This window comes from Electrona antarctica, assembly GCF_951216825.1.
Source record: "Electrona antarctica genome assembly, contig: scaffold_102, whole genome shotgun sequence".
Taxonomy (NCBI): Eukaryota; Metazoa; Chordata; class Actinopteri; order Myctophiformes; family Myctophidae; genus Electrona; species Electrona antarctica.
In genome coordinates, this window is record NW_027637800.1 from 184,649 (window position 1) to 201,726 (window position 17,078).

Here is a 17,078-nt window from a genome sequence, read left to right on the forward strand (position 1 = left end):
TATCAGTGGTGCTCAATAATACCCCATGTTTCTGTATCAGTGGTGCTCAATACCTCATGTTTCTGTATCAGTGGTGCTCAATAATACCTCATGTTTCTGTATCAGTGGTGCTCAATAATACCCCATGTTTCTGTATCAGTGGTGCTCAATAATACCCCATGTTTCTGCATCAGTGGTGCTCAATAATACCCCATGTTTCTGTATCAGTGGTGCTCAATAATACCTCATGTTTCTGTATCAGTGGTGCTCAATACCCCATGTTTCTGTATCAGTGGTGCTCAATAATACCCCATGTTTCTATCAGTGGTGCTCAATAATACCCCATGTTTCTGTATCAGTGGTGCTCAATAATACCCCATGTTTCTATCAGTGGTGCTCAATAATACCCCATGTTTCTATCAGTGGTGCTCAATAATACCCCATGTTTCTGTATCAGTGGTGCTCAATAATACCCCATGTTTCTGTATCAGTGGTGCTCAATAATACCCCATGTTTCTGTATCAGTGGTGCTCAATAATACCCCATGTTTCTGTATCAGTGGTGCTCAATAATACCCCATGTTTCTGTATCAGTGGTGCTCAATACCCCATGTTTCTGTATCAGTGGTGCTCAATAATACCCCATGTTTCTGTATCAGTGGTGCTCAATACCCCATGTTTCTGTATCAGTGGTGCTCAATAATACCCCATGTTTCTGTATCAGTGGTGCTCAATAATACCCCATGTTTCTGTATCAGTGGTGCTCAATATTACCCCATGTTTCTGTATCAGTGGTGCTCAATAATACCCCATGTTTCTGTATCAGTGGTGCTCAATAATACCCCATGTTTCTGTATCAGTGGTGCTCAATAATACCCCATGTTTCTGTATCAGTGGTGCTCAATAATACCCCATGTTTCTGTATCAGTGGTGCTCAATAATACCCCATGTTTCTGTATCAGTGGTGCTCAATAATACCCCATGTTTCTGTATCAGTGGTGCTCAATACCTCATGTTTCTGTATCAGTGGTGCTCAATATTTCAAGTCAAGGACCCCCAAAATTATATGTAATTGGCAACTGACCACTATCTGAAAATATGTTGTTCCAGGAACCTCCCCTAGAAGCAAAGATTTGAGTTAAAAAGTTCACTCTGAAAGAATATATATTCAAAGATTTGCGCCACATTTTCACGATTTTTCAAAAATAGCAGACCAGCCCCTGGCAGCTAAATAAAACACTAAGGGTTGACCCACCTGCCCCTGGCAGCTAAATAAAACACTAAGGGTTGCCCACCTGCCCTGGCAGCTAAATAAAACACTAAGGGTTGCCCACCTGCCCCTGGCAGCTAAATAAAACACTAAGGGTTGACCCACCTGCCCCTGGCAGCTAAATAAAACACTAAGGGTCGCCCACCTGCCCCTGGCAGCTAAATAAAACACTAAGGGTTGCCCACCTGCCCCTGGCAGCTAAATAAAACACTAAGGGTCGCCCACCTGCCCCTGGCAGCTAAATAAAACACTAAGGGTTGCCCACCTGCCCCTGGCAGCTAAATAAAACACTAAGGGTTGACCCACCTGCCCCTGGCAGCTAAATAAAACACTAAGGGTTGCCCACCTGCCCTGGCAGCTAAATAAAACACTAAGGGTTGCCCACCTGCCCCTGGCAGCTAAATAAAACACTAAGGGTTGACCCACCTGCCCCTGGCAGCTAAATAAAACACTAAGGGTCGCCCACCTGCCCCTGGCAGCTAAATAAAACACTAAGGGTTGCCCACCTGCCCCTGGCAGCTAAATAAAACACTAAGGGTTGCCCACCTGCCCCTGGCAGCTAAATAAAACACTAAGGGTTGCCCACCTGCCCCTGGCAGCTAAATAAAACACTAAGGGTCGCCCACCTGCCCCTGGCAGCTAAATAAAACACTAAGGGTTGCCCACCTGCCCCTGGCAGCTAAATAAAACACTAAGGGTCGCCCACCTGCCCCTGGCAGCTAAATAAAACACTAAGGGTTGCCCACCTGCCCCTGGCAGCTAAATAAAACACTAAGGGTTGCCCACCTGCCCCTGGCAGCTAAATAAAACACTAAGGGTCGCCCACCTGCCCCTGGCAGCTAAATAAAACACTAAGGGTCGCCCACCTGCCCCTGGCAGCTAAATAAAACACTAAGGGTTGCCCACCTGCCCCTGGCAGCTAAATAAAACACTAAGGGTCGCCCACCTGCCCCTGGCAGCTAAATAAAACACTAAGGGTCGCCCACCTGCCCCTGGCAGCTAAATAAAACACTAAGGGTCGCCCACCTGCCCCTGGCAGCTAAATAAAACATTAAGGGTCGCCCACCTGTTCCTGGCAGATAAATAAAACACTAAGGGTTGCCCACCTGCCCCTGGCAGCTAAATAAAACATTAAGGGTCGCCCACCTGCCTCTGGCAGCTAAATAAAACACTAAGGGTTGCCCACCTGCCCTGGCAGCTAAATAAAACACAAAGGGTTGCCCACCTGCCCCTGGCAGCTAAATAAGACACCAAGGGTTGCCCACCTGCCTCTGGCAGCTAAATAAAACACTAAGGGTTGCCCACCTGCTCCTGGCAGCTAAATAAGACACTAAGGGTTGCCCACCTGCCTCTGGCAGCTAAATAAAACACTAAGGGTTGCCCACCTGCCCCTGGCAGCTAAATAAAACACTAAGGGTCGCCCACCTGCCCCTGGCAGCTAAATAAAACACTAAGGGTTGCCCACCTGCCCTGGCAGCTAAATAAAACACTAAGGGTTGCCCACCTGCCCCTGGCAGCTAAATAAAACACTAAGGGTTGCCCACCTGCCCCTGGCAGCTAAATAAAACACTAAGGGTTGCCCACCTGCCCCTGGCAGCTAAATAAAACACTAAGGGTTGCCCACCTGCCCCTGGCAGCTAAATAAAACACTAAGGGTTGCCCACCTGCCCCTGGCAGCTAAATAAAACACTAAGGGTTGCCCACCTGCCCTGGCAGCTAAATAAAACACTAAGGGTTGACCCACCTGCCCCTGGCAGCTAAATAAAACACTAAGGGTTGCCCACCTGCCCCTGGCAGCTAAATAAAACACTAAGGGTTGCCCACCTGCCTCTGGCAGCTAAATAAAACACTAAGGGTTGCCCACCTGCCCCTGGCAGCTAAATAAAACACTAAGGGTTGCCCACCTGCCCCTGGCAGCTAAATAAAACACTAAGGGTTGCCCACCTGCCCCTGGCAGATAAATAAAACACTAAGGGTTGCCCACCTGCCCCTGGCAGCTAAATAAAACACTAAGGGTTGCCCACCTGCCCCTGGCAGCTCAATAAAACACTAAGGGTTGCCCACCTGCCCCTGGCAGCTAAATAAAACACTAAGGGTTGCCCACCTGCCCCTGGCAGCTAAATAAAACACTAAGGGTTGCCCACCTGCCCCTGGCAGCAAAAATAAAACACTAAGGGTTGCCCACCTGCCCCTGGCAGCTAAATAAAACACTAAGGGTTGCCTACCTGCCCCTGGCAGCTAAATAAAACACTAAGGGTTGCCCACCTGCCCCTGGCAGCTAAATAAAACACTAAGGGTTGCCCACCTGCCCCTGGCAGCTAAATAAAACACTAAGGGTTGCCCACCTGCCCCTGGCAGCTAAATAAAACACTAAGGGTTGCCCACCTGCCCCTGGCAGCTAAATAAAACACTAAGGCTTGCCCACCTGCCCCTGGCAGCTAAATAAAACACTAAGGGTCGCCCACCTGCCCCTGGCAGCTAAATAAAACACTAAGGGTCGCCCACCTGCCCCTGGCAGCTAAATAAAACACTAAGGGTCGCCCACCTGCCCCTGGCAGCTAAATAAAACACGAAGGGTCGCCCACCTGCCCCTGGCAGCTAAATAAAACACTAAGGGTTGCCCACCTGCCCCTGGCAGCTAAATAAAACACTAAGGGTTGCCCACCTGCCCCTGGCAGCTAAATAAAACACTAAGGGTTGCCCACCTGCCCCTGGCAGCTAAATAAAACACTATGGGTTGCCCACCTGCCCTGGCAGCTAAATAAAACACTAAGGGGTGCCCACCTGCCCCTGGCAGCTAAATAAAACACTAAGGGTTTCCCACCTGCCCCTGGCAGCTAAATAAAACACTAAGGGTTGCCCACCTGCCCTGGCAGCTAAATAAAACACTAAGGGGTGCCCACCTGCCCCTGACAGCTAAATAAAACACTAAGGGTTGCCCACCTGCCCCTGGCAGCTAAATAAAACACTAAGGGTTGCCCACCTGCCCCTGGCAGCTAAATAAAACACTAAGGGTTGCCCACCTGCCCCTGACAGCTAAATAAAACACTAAGGGTTGCCCACCTGCCCCTGGCAGCTAAATAAAACACTAAGGGTTTCCCACCTGCCCCTGGCAGCTAAATAAAACACTAAGGGGTGCCCACCTGCCCCTGACAGCTAAATAAAACACTAAGGGTTGCCCACCTGCCCCTGGCAGCTAAATAAAACACTAAGGGGTGCCCACCTGCCCCTGACAGCTAAATAAAACACTAAGGGTTGCCCACCTGCCCCTGGCAGCTAAATAAAACACTAAGGGGTGCCCACCTGCCCCTGGCAGCTAAATAAAACACTAAGGGTTGCCCACCTGCCCCTAGCAGCTAAATAAAACAGTAAGGGTTGCCCACCTGCCCCTGGCAGCTAAATAAAACAGGCAGGTGGCGTTTGCTTTCAGGTTGCCCGACCTGGTAAGTGAGACTAGGGGACACAACCGTCTATAAACACAACACCAGATATCTGTCTAAACACCTGAACGTGTCCAGAGCTCTGTCTTCTATAAAAACACCAGATATCTGTCTAAACACCTGAACGTGTCCAGAGCGCTCTGTCTTCTATAAACACAACACCAGATATCTGTCTAAACACCTGAACGTGTCCAGAGCTCTGTCTTCTATAAACACAACACCAGATATCTGTCTAAACACCTGAACGTGTCCAGAGCTCTGTCTTCTATAAACACAACACCAGATATCTGTCTAAACACCTGAACGTGTCCAGAGCTCTGTCTTCTATAAACACAACACCAGATATCTGTCTAAACACCTGAACGTGTCCAGAGCTCTGTCTTCTATAAACACAACACCAGATATCTGTCTAAACACCTGAACGTGTCCAGAGCTCTGTCTTCTATAAACACAACACCAGATATCTGTCTAAACACCTGAACGTGTCCAGAGCTCTGTCTTCTATAAACACAACACCAGATATCTGTCTAAACACCTGAACGTGTCCAGAGCTCTGTCTTCTATAAACACAACACCAGATATCTGTCTAAACACCTGGACGTGTCCAGAGCTCTGTCTTCTATAAACACAACACCAGATATCTGTCTAAACACCTGAACGTGTCCAGAGCTCTGTCCTCTATAAACACAACACCAGATATCTGTCTAAACACCTGAACGTGTCCAGAGCTCTGTCTTCTATAAACACAACACCAGATATCTGTCTAAACACCTGAACGTGTCCAGAGCTCTGTCTTCTATAAACACAACACCAGATATCTGTCTAAACACCTGAACGTGTCCAGAGCTCTGTCTTCTATAAACACAACACCAGATATCTGTCTAAACACTTGAACGTGTCCAGAGCTCTGTCTTCTATAAACACAACACCAGATATCTGTCTAAACACCTGAACGTGTCCAGAGCTCTGTCTTCTATAAACACAACACCAGATATCTGTCTAAACACCTGAACGTGTCCAGAGCTCTGTCTTCTATAAACACAACACCAGATATCTGTCTAAACACCTGAACGTGTCCAGAGCTCTGTCTTCTATAAACACAACACCAGATATCTGTCTAAACACCTGAACGTGTCCAGAGCTCTGTCTTCTATAAACACAACACCAGATATCTGTCTAAACACCTGAACGTGTCCAGGGGCCTGTTCCACGAAACTTGGATTAACTAATCCAGGATTTAGGCCAAAACCAGGCTTTTTAAATCCTGGTCTTTACAGCCTGGTTTATTCTGTTCCACTAAAGCCAAGCGAGGCTTAGAATGGGCGGATTTATCGAGCCAGGCTCATAAAGCCTGGCTGAATGCAGAGCCTGGCTTTTTGTTTCTAGACCCATTCGGTGGAACACAGATTTACTGATCCTTCTTCTTCATGGGGTATTATGGCAGTTTGCATCATTAATAGTTGCATTACTGCCCCCTTCTGTATATCTCAGTATCATTACTAATCTATTCAAGACTTACTGATACAAGGACTTAAGCTTCTAAAATAAATACTGCTGCTGTAATAAAGAGAGAACATACTCTCAACAGTGGATAGACTGAATGATTAACTACCCCAAAAATATAGTTTACATTTTACCACTACTATTAACTTAAAACAGAATTCTTAATATTTTAAGCATAATGATATTGTCGCATTGTGATATTTGGCCATAACTCCCTCCTCTGAGGGAGCTACCTTTGGGGAAGGGGGTTGTTGTCCAGACAGGGGCCAGACTGGTGAACTGTGGGTCATGGGTTCAATAGTGGGTGAAACGTTACAATGGTAATATGTTGTAAAACAATGAGTAATGGTAATATTTAGTGGTTTTCACTTTTACAAAAAAAAAAGATATATATATAATATAATATAAAATAATATAATATAATATAATATAATATAATATAATATAATATAATATAATATAATATAATATAATATAATATAATATAATATAATATAATATAATATAATATAATATAATATAATATAATATAATATAATATAAAACCTATTCTGGGGAACATTCACCAAAAGCAGCTGATCTACAAGCTCACAAGCTGTCATGATGTTGTGCAGCCTATATATTTTGTTTTTTAGATTTTATATAGTGCTTAAATTAGTCCTTTAATGCAGACCGATAAAAATAAGGCAACATAAACCTATAATAATTTAATAAGTGTGGAAAACATAATTGCTTTGTGATCAGTTTGACTGCTTAATGAACAGTAAAGACATCAGGATTAGGTTAAACCTGGCTGTTAGCCTGGTCCGGAGCAGGCTAAGTCCAAAGCATTAGTTTCCATGGTAACTAATGTAGCATCACTTTCATGAAACCGAATCAAGCCTCAACATATCCAGGTTAACTGGTTAAATTAATCTGGCAAGATTAACCAGCTTTCATGAAACCGGTTAATCGCTGATCCAGGATATATTAAGCCAGGATATCTGTTAAATCCTGGCTTAATCTCTAATCCAAGTTTCGTGGAACGGGCCCCAGAGCTCTGTCTTCTATAAACACAACACCAGATATCCTTCTAGCCTAATAGACAGGGGGTACACAAGCACATGTCCGTTTATCCGTGCTCTATCTCCTACCAAACCACTCCGTTAGCACACATCTCTCTATGCACAAAAACATCTGCATGACACCAGAAACCTAATGCACTACATTGCATCCATGCAACTGCCATATTTACTGTACAAATATTGTTTTGGATCAAAACGCGATCCAACTGCCCAGCTTGCGGTGACGTCAAAATCGTCATGTTCAAGACTCCACCAGCACAGAGCGCCCAGAGCACAGCCATCCGCGGGTCCCTCCCCCTTTCACCCCTCGCATATTTCACTATTGGTTATTTCGGTGCTGCAGTGCCAATGCAATCGCCCACTCCACAAACAATATGAAGAAACATACTAGGGCTGACCCAAAAAAATTGATTAATCGACGATCGATCGATATGCACGGGAATCGACCTTGAAATAAAAAAATCGAATAGTCATTAAAAAAAAAAGCGGACGCTTTTGGTCCGCGAGCCATGCTGCATGATGGCGCCTCGCAGACCTCGCAACGCCGCCTCCCCTCTCCCCCCTCACTCGTGGTAACAACAAGGAAGTCAACAAGAACAGCTGCAGCCTGCAGTCATGCCGCCCAAAAGAAATCAAAAGTGTAGAATCCCTGATTCTGGATAGAAAAAGGGATTCTATCCATCCCTGATTCCCTGCCACTACAACCCCTTCGGATTCGGAACGCATCTTCTCCAAAGCGGGATTTATTGTTTCTTGTCTGCACTAATATAAGTACGGTAACTAACTATAATATTGCACTCTCAGACAGAGACGCTTTTTAGGTTGTGCGAACGGTGCGGCCGCACAGGGCCTCACGGAGTCGCGCCTGCGAGACGGCATTTTTTTATTCGTTGAAATGGAACGGCTTTACGTGTGTCTCTCTCTCTCTCTCTCAAAGCAATTATCTCTCTCTCTCTCTCAAAGCAATTATCTCTCTCTCTCTCTCTCTCGCCCTCATATTTCCATTTTGCACCAATATTATACTGCCATGTCTTAATACAGTGTTGCTTTTTACAAATAAAATAAGCAAATTAACCCTTAGAAGAGCAAAGACGCCAATTGGCGTCTTCATCAGAATTCCGTAAATGAGCAATGACGCCAATTGGCGTCTTTCTCTTTTTTGATTAATCTAAACATATTAATATGCTCCGAAGCGCTGTTTAAATTCCTGAGCTTATATTCCAACTACATTACCCAGAAAACCCGTGTCACGTGACACGGGGGTGGAAGCTGGTCCCACCCCCTGTAAACAGTGGGGGCAGAGGGAGTCTTCATAGTTTTCATTGTTTTGCCTGTTTTGCCGTCTCGCCCGAGCGATTTTCTAGCAGAAAAAGTTGAAAGCAGTACTATTTATTTGAGCGAGTTTTGTGGTAGTAGTATTGATCCATACGCGTCCCAGTCGCCTTCTCCAGGCGGAGTAGCCCTGGTCCAGTGCTTACAGCGAGACTCGCTGCTCCCTCCCTCCTTTTTTCATTGTCTCCCCATCGTCGTCCGATGAGCTATACCGGGAAACCATTGAAGAAGACGATCAACGCGGAATGTTTTGAGGTAATCTTATTGTAGAAAATGCCCTTCTATAGTGATCAGAAATCATAAGATGATCGCTACAAATAGATGCTTGGATAATTACTACTACTAGTCAGATCATGACGCCAGAATGACTCACCACGATGGCCCCCAGCCATTAGCCAGCACCAAAGGTGCTGGCTAATGGGGGGGTTGGTCGGTGCATTGGTGCTGGCTAATGGCTGGAGGGGGGGTTGGTGTCGATCGGTGCATTGGTGCTGGCTAATGGCTGGAGGGTGGTGTCGATCGGTTGGTCGGTGCAGTACAAATGTATCGTAGCAGGCATGCACGCATGGCAGTACAAGTATTTTATATTGTAGCGTGCCTTATAGGCGATCTGATCTTTAGAGTAATGTTCGCTCCTTTTATTTACTGTCTACAAAGACGGAGAACAAACATGCATCGTTTACTGAAGCAACGTGTGGTTATGATGACCTTGCTACAAGGATCGGAGGGGGGACGGGGAGTGAAGCTAACAGTAGCGTATTATATAAGATCTGTATGACGTTTCATTGACGTCTGAGCTTGCATGATAATCGCATTCATTGTATATTGTATACAATCATGATTGTACATTGTTTAGTGTGTCTCCGTGTGATGATGATGATGACGATGATGTCAGATAGCCTACGTACGTCCCCCCCCCCCCCCCCAACTGGCTATTGGCCGGGCTGACTACAGCTAAATGTTTATTTTTATATATTTAGAACTGGCATCAGATGAGGAGGAGGATGATGATGATGATGATGATGATGATGATGATGAAGACGAAGAGTCAAGACTGCGATGGAGTTCTCCGACACTGAACCGGATGCATTCATTCATTTCAGTTGTTGTTGTTTTTAAATTTAGCCTACACACACACACACACACCGTCAAGAACAACTGGAATGCAGTGGTTTGGGGACACTGGGGAGTTTGGGGACAACTGTTTTTTATGTAGGCCTATTTATTTTCTGTAATATTTATTATAATTGTATTATGTTAGTAGTCATAAAAAATAAAAGACGCTTTTACAATGAGTTAGACCTGTCATGGCTATTTTGTTCACTATTCTGAGGTTTATGGTTTGACTAAGCGAGTTTCAACTGTGATTTACTCTGTAACGGTAGATGGTAAGAACCCAATTTTTTGTTATAATACAGTATACATTCAAGTCTATATTTTGATACATATCATGGGCACAAAGTCATATCAAAACAATGTCCTTGGATGTGTTTTTTATCAAAACTGTTTCTTCACAACAGGTTTTTGAGATACATGCATGAATAGACAAGGTACTGGTAAGACTATGTAAACATGGTATATATCAAAATGTGCGTTAGAATGTCTAATTTTACCCCAAAAAAGAATTGAGTTTATATGATGTTCCATTTCAGAGCTAGGGGGACTTTTAGCTGGATAGGTCAGATTGATCATGACTGACCATGCTATTTATAGATGGCAAAATATCTACAGTGGTACATGTGAGAAACTTTTTATTTTATTTTAATTGAACTAGACAACTCACCCTTTAAAATGAGATATTGCATGGCTATGTACGCCCAGCAGAAAAAAAGTTATTTAGAAAATAAAACTTCAACCGGGCATAACTTTTTTTGTTGTCCTAGAAACACTACCCAGTGTAAATGCAGGCTCTTTTAAATGGCTTCCAACACAAAAACTAAACATTTTATCAACTCAGTTAATTTTTTTCCTGGAAGCAGACAAGCCAAGCGTTCTCTGAAGGTCTTTCGTTGTCACACATTCACAACAGAGAATTTTCAAAAACGCCATTCTGCCATAGAGAAGTCCACAAACTATATAGAAATCCTTGAAACTCTCAAAGAGTTAAGAAGGTTGATCACAAAGTTAGTGTGCTACTTTGACGCTATTAAGAACAGCTGCCTGGGTGCTGTGCGAACAGTGAATCATTATATAGTTTCTTACCTTGTGGCTCGTGCTGGTTTGAAGAAAGAATTATAGGCATAATCCAATTATAATCCAAGGTTTGTTTGTCTGGAGGATGGAGATCCACCAACACTATGTCATATTATTAAAGTAGGCTAAGTAAACTTTAAGAAGAGCTGGTCAGTGAGAAGCTGCTCCGCTCGGCTAATTGATCTGACCTATATTTGCGCAACTGACTGGCATTTGGTAGCCTTGTGCTGGCTTCTGTATTTTGTTTATAATTGTTCAGCCACTAGGTGGTGCATATATGCTGAGTATTTATCTTGTCCCTGGCACTATGGTCAAATTGGGCATAATGAAGCTGAAGTTAGGAACACCTGTAGACCAATATGCTCTGAAGTCAGTTTGCAAGTCGTTATGCAGAGAGCAGACGTTTCATGATCCTTGCCTTTGTGTGTGATCACCACAGGATCATTGCTTGTGAGTTATGCTTTCCTTTCTTGTACAAATGATTATTTGTTGTTCTTTGCTGTCTTACTACAGGTGTGAGTGAGTTACTTTAGACTTTGTAGCCTAGCTTTCTTTACACATGTGTAGCATTAGGGCTTTAGCTGGTGTTGCATTAGCATTAGCATTAGGGCTTTAGCTGGTGTTGCATTAGCATTAGCATTAGGGCTTTAGCTGGTGTTGCATTAGCATTAGGGCTTTAGCTGGTGTTGCATTAGCATTAGGGCTTTAGCTGGTGTTGCATTAGCATTAGCATTAGGGCTTTAGCTGGTGTTGCATTAGCATTAGGGCTTTAGCTGGTGTTGCATTAGCATTAGGGCTTTAGCTGGTGTTGCATTAGCATTAGGGCTTTAGCTGGTGTTGCATTAGCATTAGGGCTTTAGCTGGTGTTGCATTAGCATTAGGGCTTTAGCTGGTGTTGCATTAGCATTAGCAGTAGCTTTCCGTTTATTGGATTTGCATTATTCAGTGTGTGCTTGTTTCAGTACCTTATTTTCCGTATTGTTTAAACTATGTCATGCATAATACTTTGACAGCTTTCTTTGATGTGTACAGTACAGAATATATTACCAATCTATGTTTATTTAATTTTTTTGTAGTTTTACTGTGTGTATCCTGCTACTGTGAGTGAGTGGAGAGGAATAAATCCATCGCTTGTGAGAAACAGTAAAAGGACTCCCAGTTGTCTGTCTGCCTAGTTGGAAAAGGGGGAACTTCTTGACGAGGGCAGATTAAGCCTAGTAATTATACTTATTTGGCAGCACCTGCAATTCAGTAACCTACAGGCCTACACATTTCAAAAGGCTTTCATATGCTATTAATATTTTTTCTAATAAGGTTTGTCCTTATAGATAGAAATGTGATCATTTTTGTATAGTTTTGGATATTAATGAATTCATTATTAAAGCACAGGGCCTCGCATTTCTCCCAGGCAGCTCTGATTGCGTGCGCCTCGCAGCAAGCACTCGTCTCGCTGCTGTCATAAAGCCTTGATTAAATTACGCTTTATTTCAGTTGATTTTACGGCAAGATGAGGAAAATGCCTTTCCTTTACACTTGCGTGTGCTGTTTCCACGAAGCCTCTGAGTTTATTTCAGTTATAAATGCAAAATGTCGTTCGAAGCGTCGATCATCAAAAGCGTGATCGAAGGTCAGCCCTAAAACATACAACACGGACCCATGCTTGCCACCGCCAACCTCCAAAACCACACATCACGGACCCATGCTTGCCACCGCCAACCTCCAAAACCACACATCACGGACCCATGCTTGCCACCGCCAACCTCCAAAACCACACATCACTTTCAGATGATACACGTGACGAAACCTGTTGCATGCGGCTGCTTCTGTAAACTTCTCTCTGTGCGTGCTGCATCGTTTGCACGTGTGTGTGTGTGTGTGTGTGTGTCTCTCGCCCACCGGCCGTAAATGCGTGTGCGCGCCGGCCCTGCACGCACGCACTATACAGTACGCCGTCGCCAACGTTGGAAGGACATGTATAGTCTATACATGTCCTTCCAACGTTGGAAGGACATGTATAGACTATACATGTCCTTCCAGCAGCAGCTCCGCCGTGTGCATACTATCTATGGATCCGTCGTGCTTACTGCCACACACACACACACACACACACACACACACACACACACACACACACACACACACACACACACACACACACACACACACACACACACACACACACACACACACACACACACACACACACACACACACACACACACACACACACACACACACACACACACACACACACACAACTTTGTTTGTCTCAACTCTCAAACAAGCCAACGCACCTCGCTTTGTCCACTGTCCACGCTGTATGCAATGAATGAATGCATGAGAACATTTATACATTAATGAGTGAATGAATGAATGGGTGAATGAGTGAGTGAGTGAGTGAGAAAATTAATGAGTGAGTGAGTGAGTGAGTGAGTGAGCGACTGAGTGAATGAGTGAGTGAGTGAGTGAGTGAGTGAGAAAATGAATGAGTGAGTGAGTGAGTGAGCGCGCAACAACACATAATAATCATTAATAACCCAGTGAGAGAGAGAGAGTGCGTGTGTGTGCGCGCGCAACAACACAATAATTACAATTTAGGCATTTAGCAGACGCTCTTAATCCAGAGCGATTTACATTAAGCAACTATTTATAACCCATCCGTTTCTACATGTGCAGGGTACAATACTGGGTATAAAAACACAGCTGAAACATGAAGTGGAGTCTGTCAACTCCCGCAATATCCTTCTTCCCATATTGTAACTCTAGGATGAGCCGCCGGCGGCGAAATTCTAGTCTGTCTAAACACCTGAACGTGTCCAGAGCTCTGTCTTCTATAAACACAACACCAGATATCTGTCTAAACACCTGAACGTGTCCAGAGCTCTGTCTTCTATAAACACAACACCAGATATCTGTCTAAACACCTGAACGTGTCCAGAGCTCTGTCTTCTATAAACACAACACCAGATATCTGTCTAAACACCTGAACGTGTCCAGAGCTCTGTCTTCTATAAACACAACACCAGATATCTGTCTAAACACCTGAACGTGTCCAGAGCTCTGTCTTCTATAAACACAACACCAGATATCTATCTAAACACCTGAACGTGTCCAGAGCTCTGTCTTCTATAAACACAACACCAGATATCTGTCTAAACACCTGAACGTGTCCAGAGCTCTGTCTTCTATAAACACAACACCAGATATCTGTCTAAACACCTGAACTTGTCCAGAGCTCTGTCTTCTATGAACACAACACCAGATATCTGTCTAAACACCTGAACGTGTCCAGAGCTCTGTCTTCTATAAACACAACACCAGATATCTGTCTAAACACCTGAACGTGTCCAGAGCTCTGTCTTCTATAAACACAACACCAGATATCTGTCTAAACACCTGAACGTGTCCAGAGCTCTGTCTTCTATAAACACAACACCAGATATCTGTCTAAACACCTGAACGTGTCCAGAGCTCTGTCTTCTATAAACACAACACCAGATATCTGTCTAAACACCTGAACGTGTCCAGAGCTCTGTCTTCTATAAACACAACACCAGATATCTGTCTAAACACCTGAACGTGTCCAGAGAGCTCTCTGTCTTCTGGTCTGTGGAATGTAACATAAGAGCACTGTTTACCTAGAATGTGCTGTTTTCACTGTTGTTACACTTAAAACATATACATTAACAAGTATGAACCCATATTCATAGCCATGTAGGTATCTGGCAAAACAAATTAGGTATGACTTTTTTTATCGCACAGCCACAGAAAGTAAAAAAAAAGGCGGTTAAATTGAACTGAATTTGAATAATGACTGATTTTACACTTGCTGAAAATAGCTGTGTTAAACTTAGATCTGCTATTTTCAGCAATACGTGTAAAATGACTTACACTGCATATCTTGCCCACTAGTCCCCTCCTAACATTTTAGTCTAGCTAGTTTTTATGTGTTGACGAAATTGTCAGTAGGCCTATTAGTCTTAGTTTTAGTCACCGTAGCTTAGTTTTCATTTAGTTTCCATGTAGTTTTCATCAGTGGAAAAAGGTAGTCGACGAACAATTTCCGTCTTCGTTTTTGTCGACGAAATCAACACTGCCTTTGGGCAAGTACAACATATGACTAAGACAGTTATGTCAATAACGGTGACCTCGTCTAAATGTGTTACCAGTGGAATAGAGAGTTATATCAATAACGGTGACCTCGTCTAAATGTGTTACCAGTGGAATACGACTATTATGACAGTTACGACTCAGTGGTTCCCAAAGTGGGGTGCGGGGACCCCCAGGGGTCCTTGGGGGAGTTCCAGGGGGTCCCCAGCTAAATGATAGTTTGGAACCAAATGGACTCTTATGGGTCTGTAACTCTGAGTTTACAAATGGAACCAAATTGACCCTTATTTATAGGTATGTAACTCTGAGAGTGTACAAATGGAACCAAATCGACCCTGACGGGTCCATTTGGTTCCATTTGTACACTCTCAAAGTTAAATTAGCATTGATTTTACAATATAAATTGGGGGTCTCAGCCATTAAATGGGGGTCCGTAGACTAATGCATGTCAAACTGGGGGTCCATGAAATTAAACTGGTTGAGAATCACTGCTAGAGCTGTAAAAGATCTACTCTTATGGGGGTCCCTGGAATATCTCTTCAAATGGGGGGTCCGCGGGGCTAATTAGTATCAATTTGGCATGAAAAAGTTTGTGAACCACTGAGTTATGTCAATAACGGTGACCTCGTCTAAAAGTGTTGCTCAGAGGAAGTCATGCTGCTAGCTAACATGCTAACAGGCTAACTTGTGACTGATAAAAAACAGTCAAATAATTAAAAATAAAAATAAATAAAAGACACGTCACTACTTGTACGTCATCACAGGGCACCTGTTGCCTGTTCCTCTTCAAACGGACCAGGAATAATAATAATAACAATATTAATATAATAATAGTAACAATAGGAAGTCCATTTAAAAAGCTAACTGTAGCTATTGTAGCCTCGTTAGCTCTATAGCTGTCACACACACACACACACACACACAGACACACACACACTCAGAGTGTACAAACAAACAGTACTTGAAGGTAAACACAACAACAACAACAACAACAACAGTGAATGAGTGAAGACAAACACAGATGTCGGCGTAACGCACCTGGCTCCATGTTGCTGTTAGACGGTGTTGTGAAGAGAAATGTGTCTTTATCTTATTCCGTTACAGAAGAACAACGAGAAAGTAGCGAGAGAGAGAGAGACGATGGAACGGAATATATATAGATCTGTTCTCTGCTCTGTCTGTCTGTCTGTCTGTCTGTCTGTCTGTCTGTCTCACACACCGACTGTCTGTCTGCCTGCCGGTCTGTCTGTCTCTCCTCTCGGGGCGGAAACAGGATGTAGGAAATTGCACCGTTATTCCACCCAAAAACGGCAGATCTGCAAAGCTACACACAGGCTATAGCCCAGGATGGGCTTGGAGATCTGCGTTCATTCATGTAGAGATCAATGCATTCATTCATTCATTCATTGGAGAAGCAGTGATTTCTCAACCATTTTTAATTCCAAGGAAAAGGATACAAGAATACATTCATGCTGACCGGCTGTCGGTATTGAGCAATGTTTATTTGTTTTTTTTATAGAGGTTTATATGTGACCCTATACCATTAACATCCTATATAAGGTTAATATGTGACCATTAACACCCTATATAAGGTTTATATGTGACCATATGGGACCGGCATGTTAAAATTACCACCACTGAAGTGCCCTTGAGCAAGTCATTGAACCACTACCATGAAATGTTCTATGAGCAGGGCCTGGCTGTAAACAAGTATCTGATGCTTAGTCCAGTTACCCTGGGTAAATATAGTAACTTTGCTTTGCTTTGCTTACCATTAACATCCTATAGGCCTATAAGGTTAATATTTGACCCTATACCATTAACATCCTATATAAGGTTAATATGTGACCATTAGCATCCTATATAAGGTTTATATGTTACCATTAACATCCTATATAAGGTTAATATGTGACCATTAACATCCTATATAAGGTTTATATGTGGCCATTAACATATTATATAAGGTTCATATCATATATAAAGCAAAAATGTTAAAATGTCGTCATGCTTTCAGTAACAGCTTGGAATCCATTCCAAGCATTAGTTTAGCACAAAAATAAATAAAAGAATAACTAGGGATCCACGATTAATCGGTACCATAATCGGAATCGGCCATTAAAATTCCACATGGGCGGAACGGTCTAAAAATAATTCAGATTATTTAATCGGTTTTCACCAGAAAAAAATA

General features: G+C 43.4%; 1 protein-coding gene across 1 annotated transcript in view; it reads right to left on the reverse strand.

The window, feature by feature from the left end:
- Nucleotides 1-16,162, reverse strand: part of LOC306918650 (bleomycin hydrolase-like) — a 108,791-nt gene extending 92,629 nt beyond the window's left edge. The window contains exon 1 of the mRNA XM_079531538.1: nt 15,929-16,162. Within this exon, the coding sequence (XP_079387664.1) occupies nt 15,929-15,938 (10 nt within the window). The 5' untranslated portion in view covers nt 15,939-16,162. The remainder of the gene's footprint in view (nt 1-15,928) is intronic.
- Between the last annotated feature and the right edge of the window lie 916 nt (nt 16,163-17,078).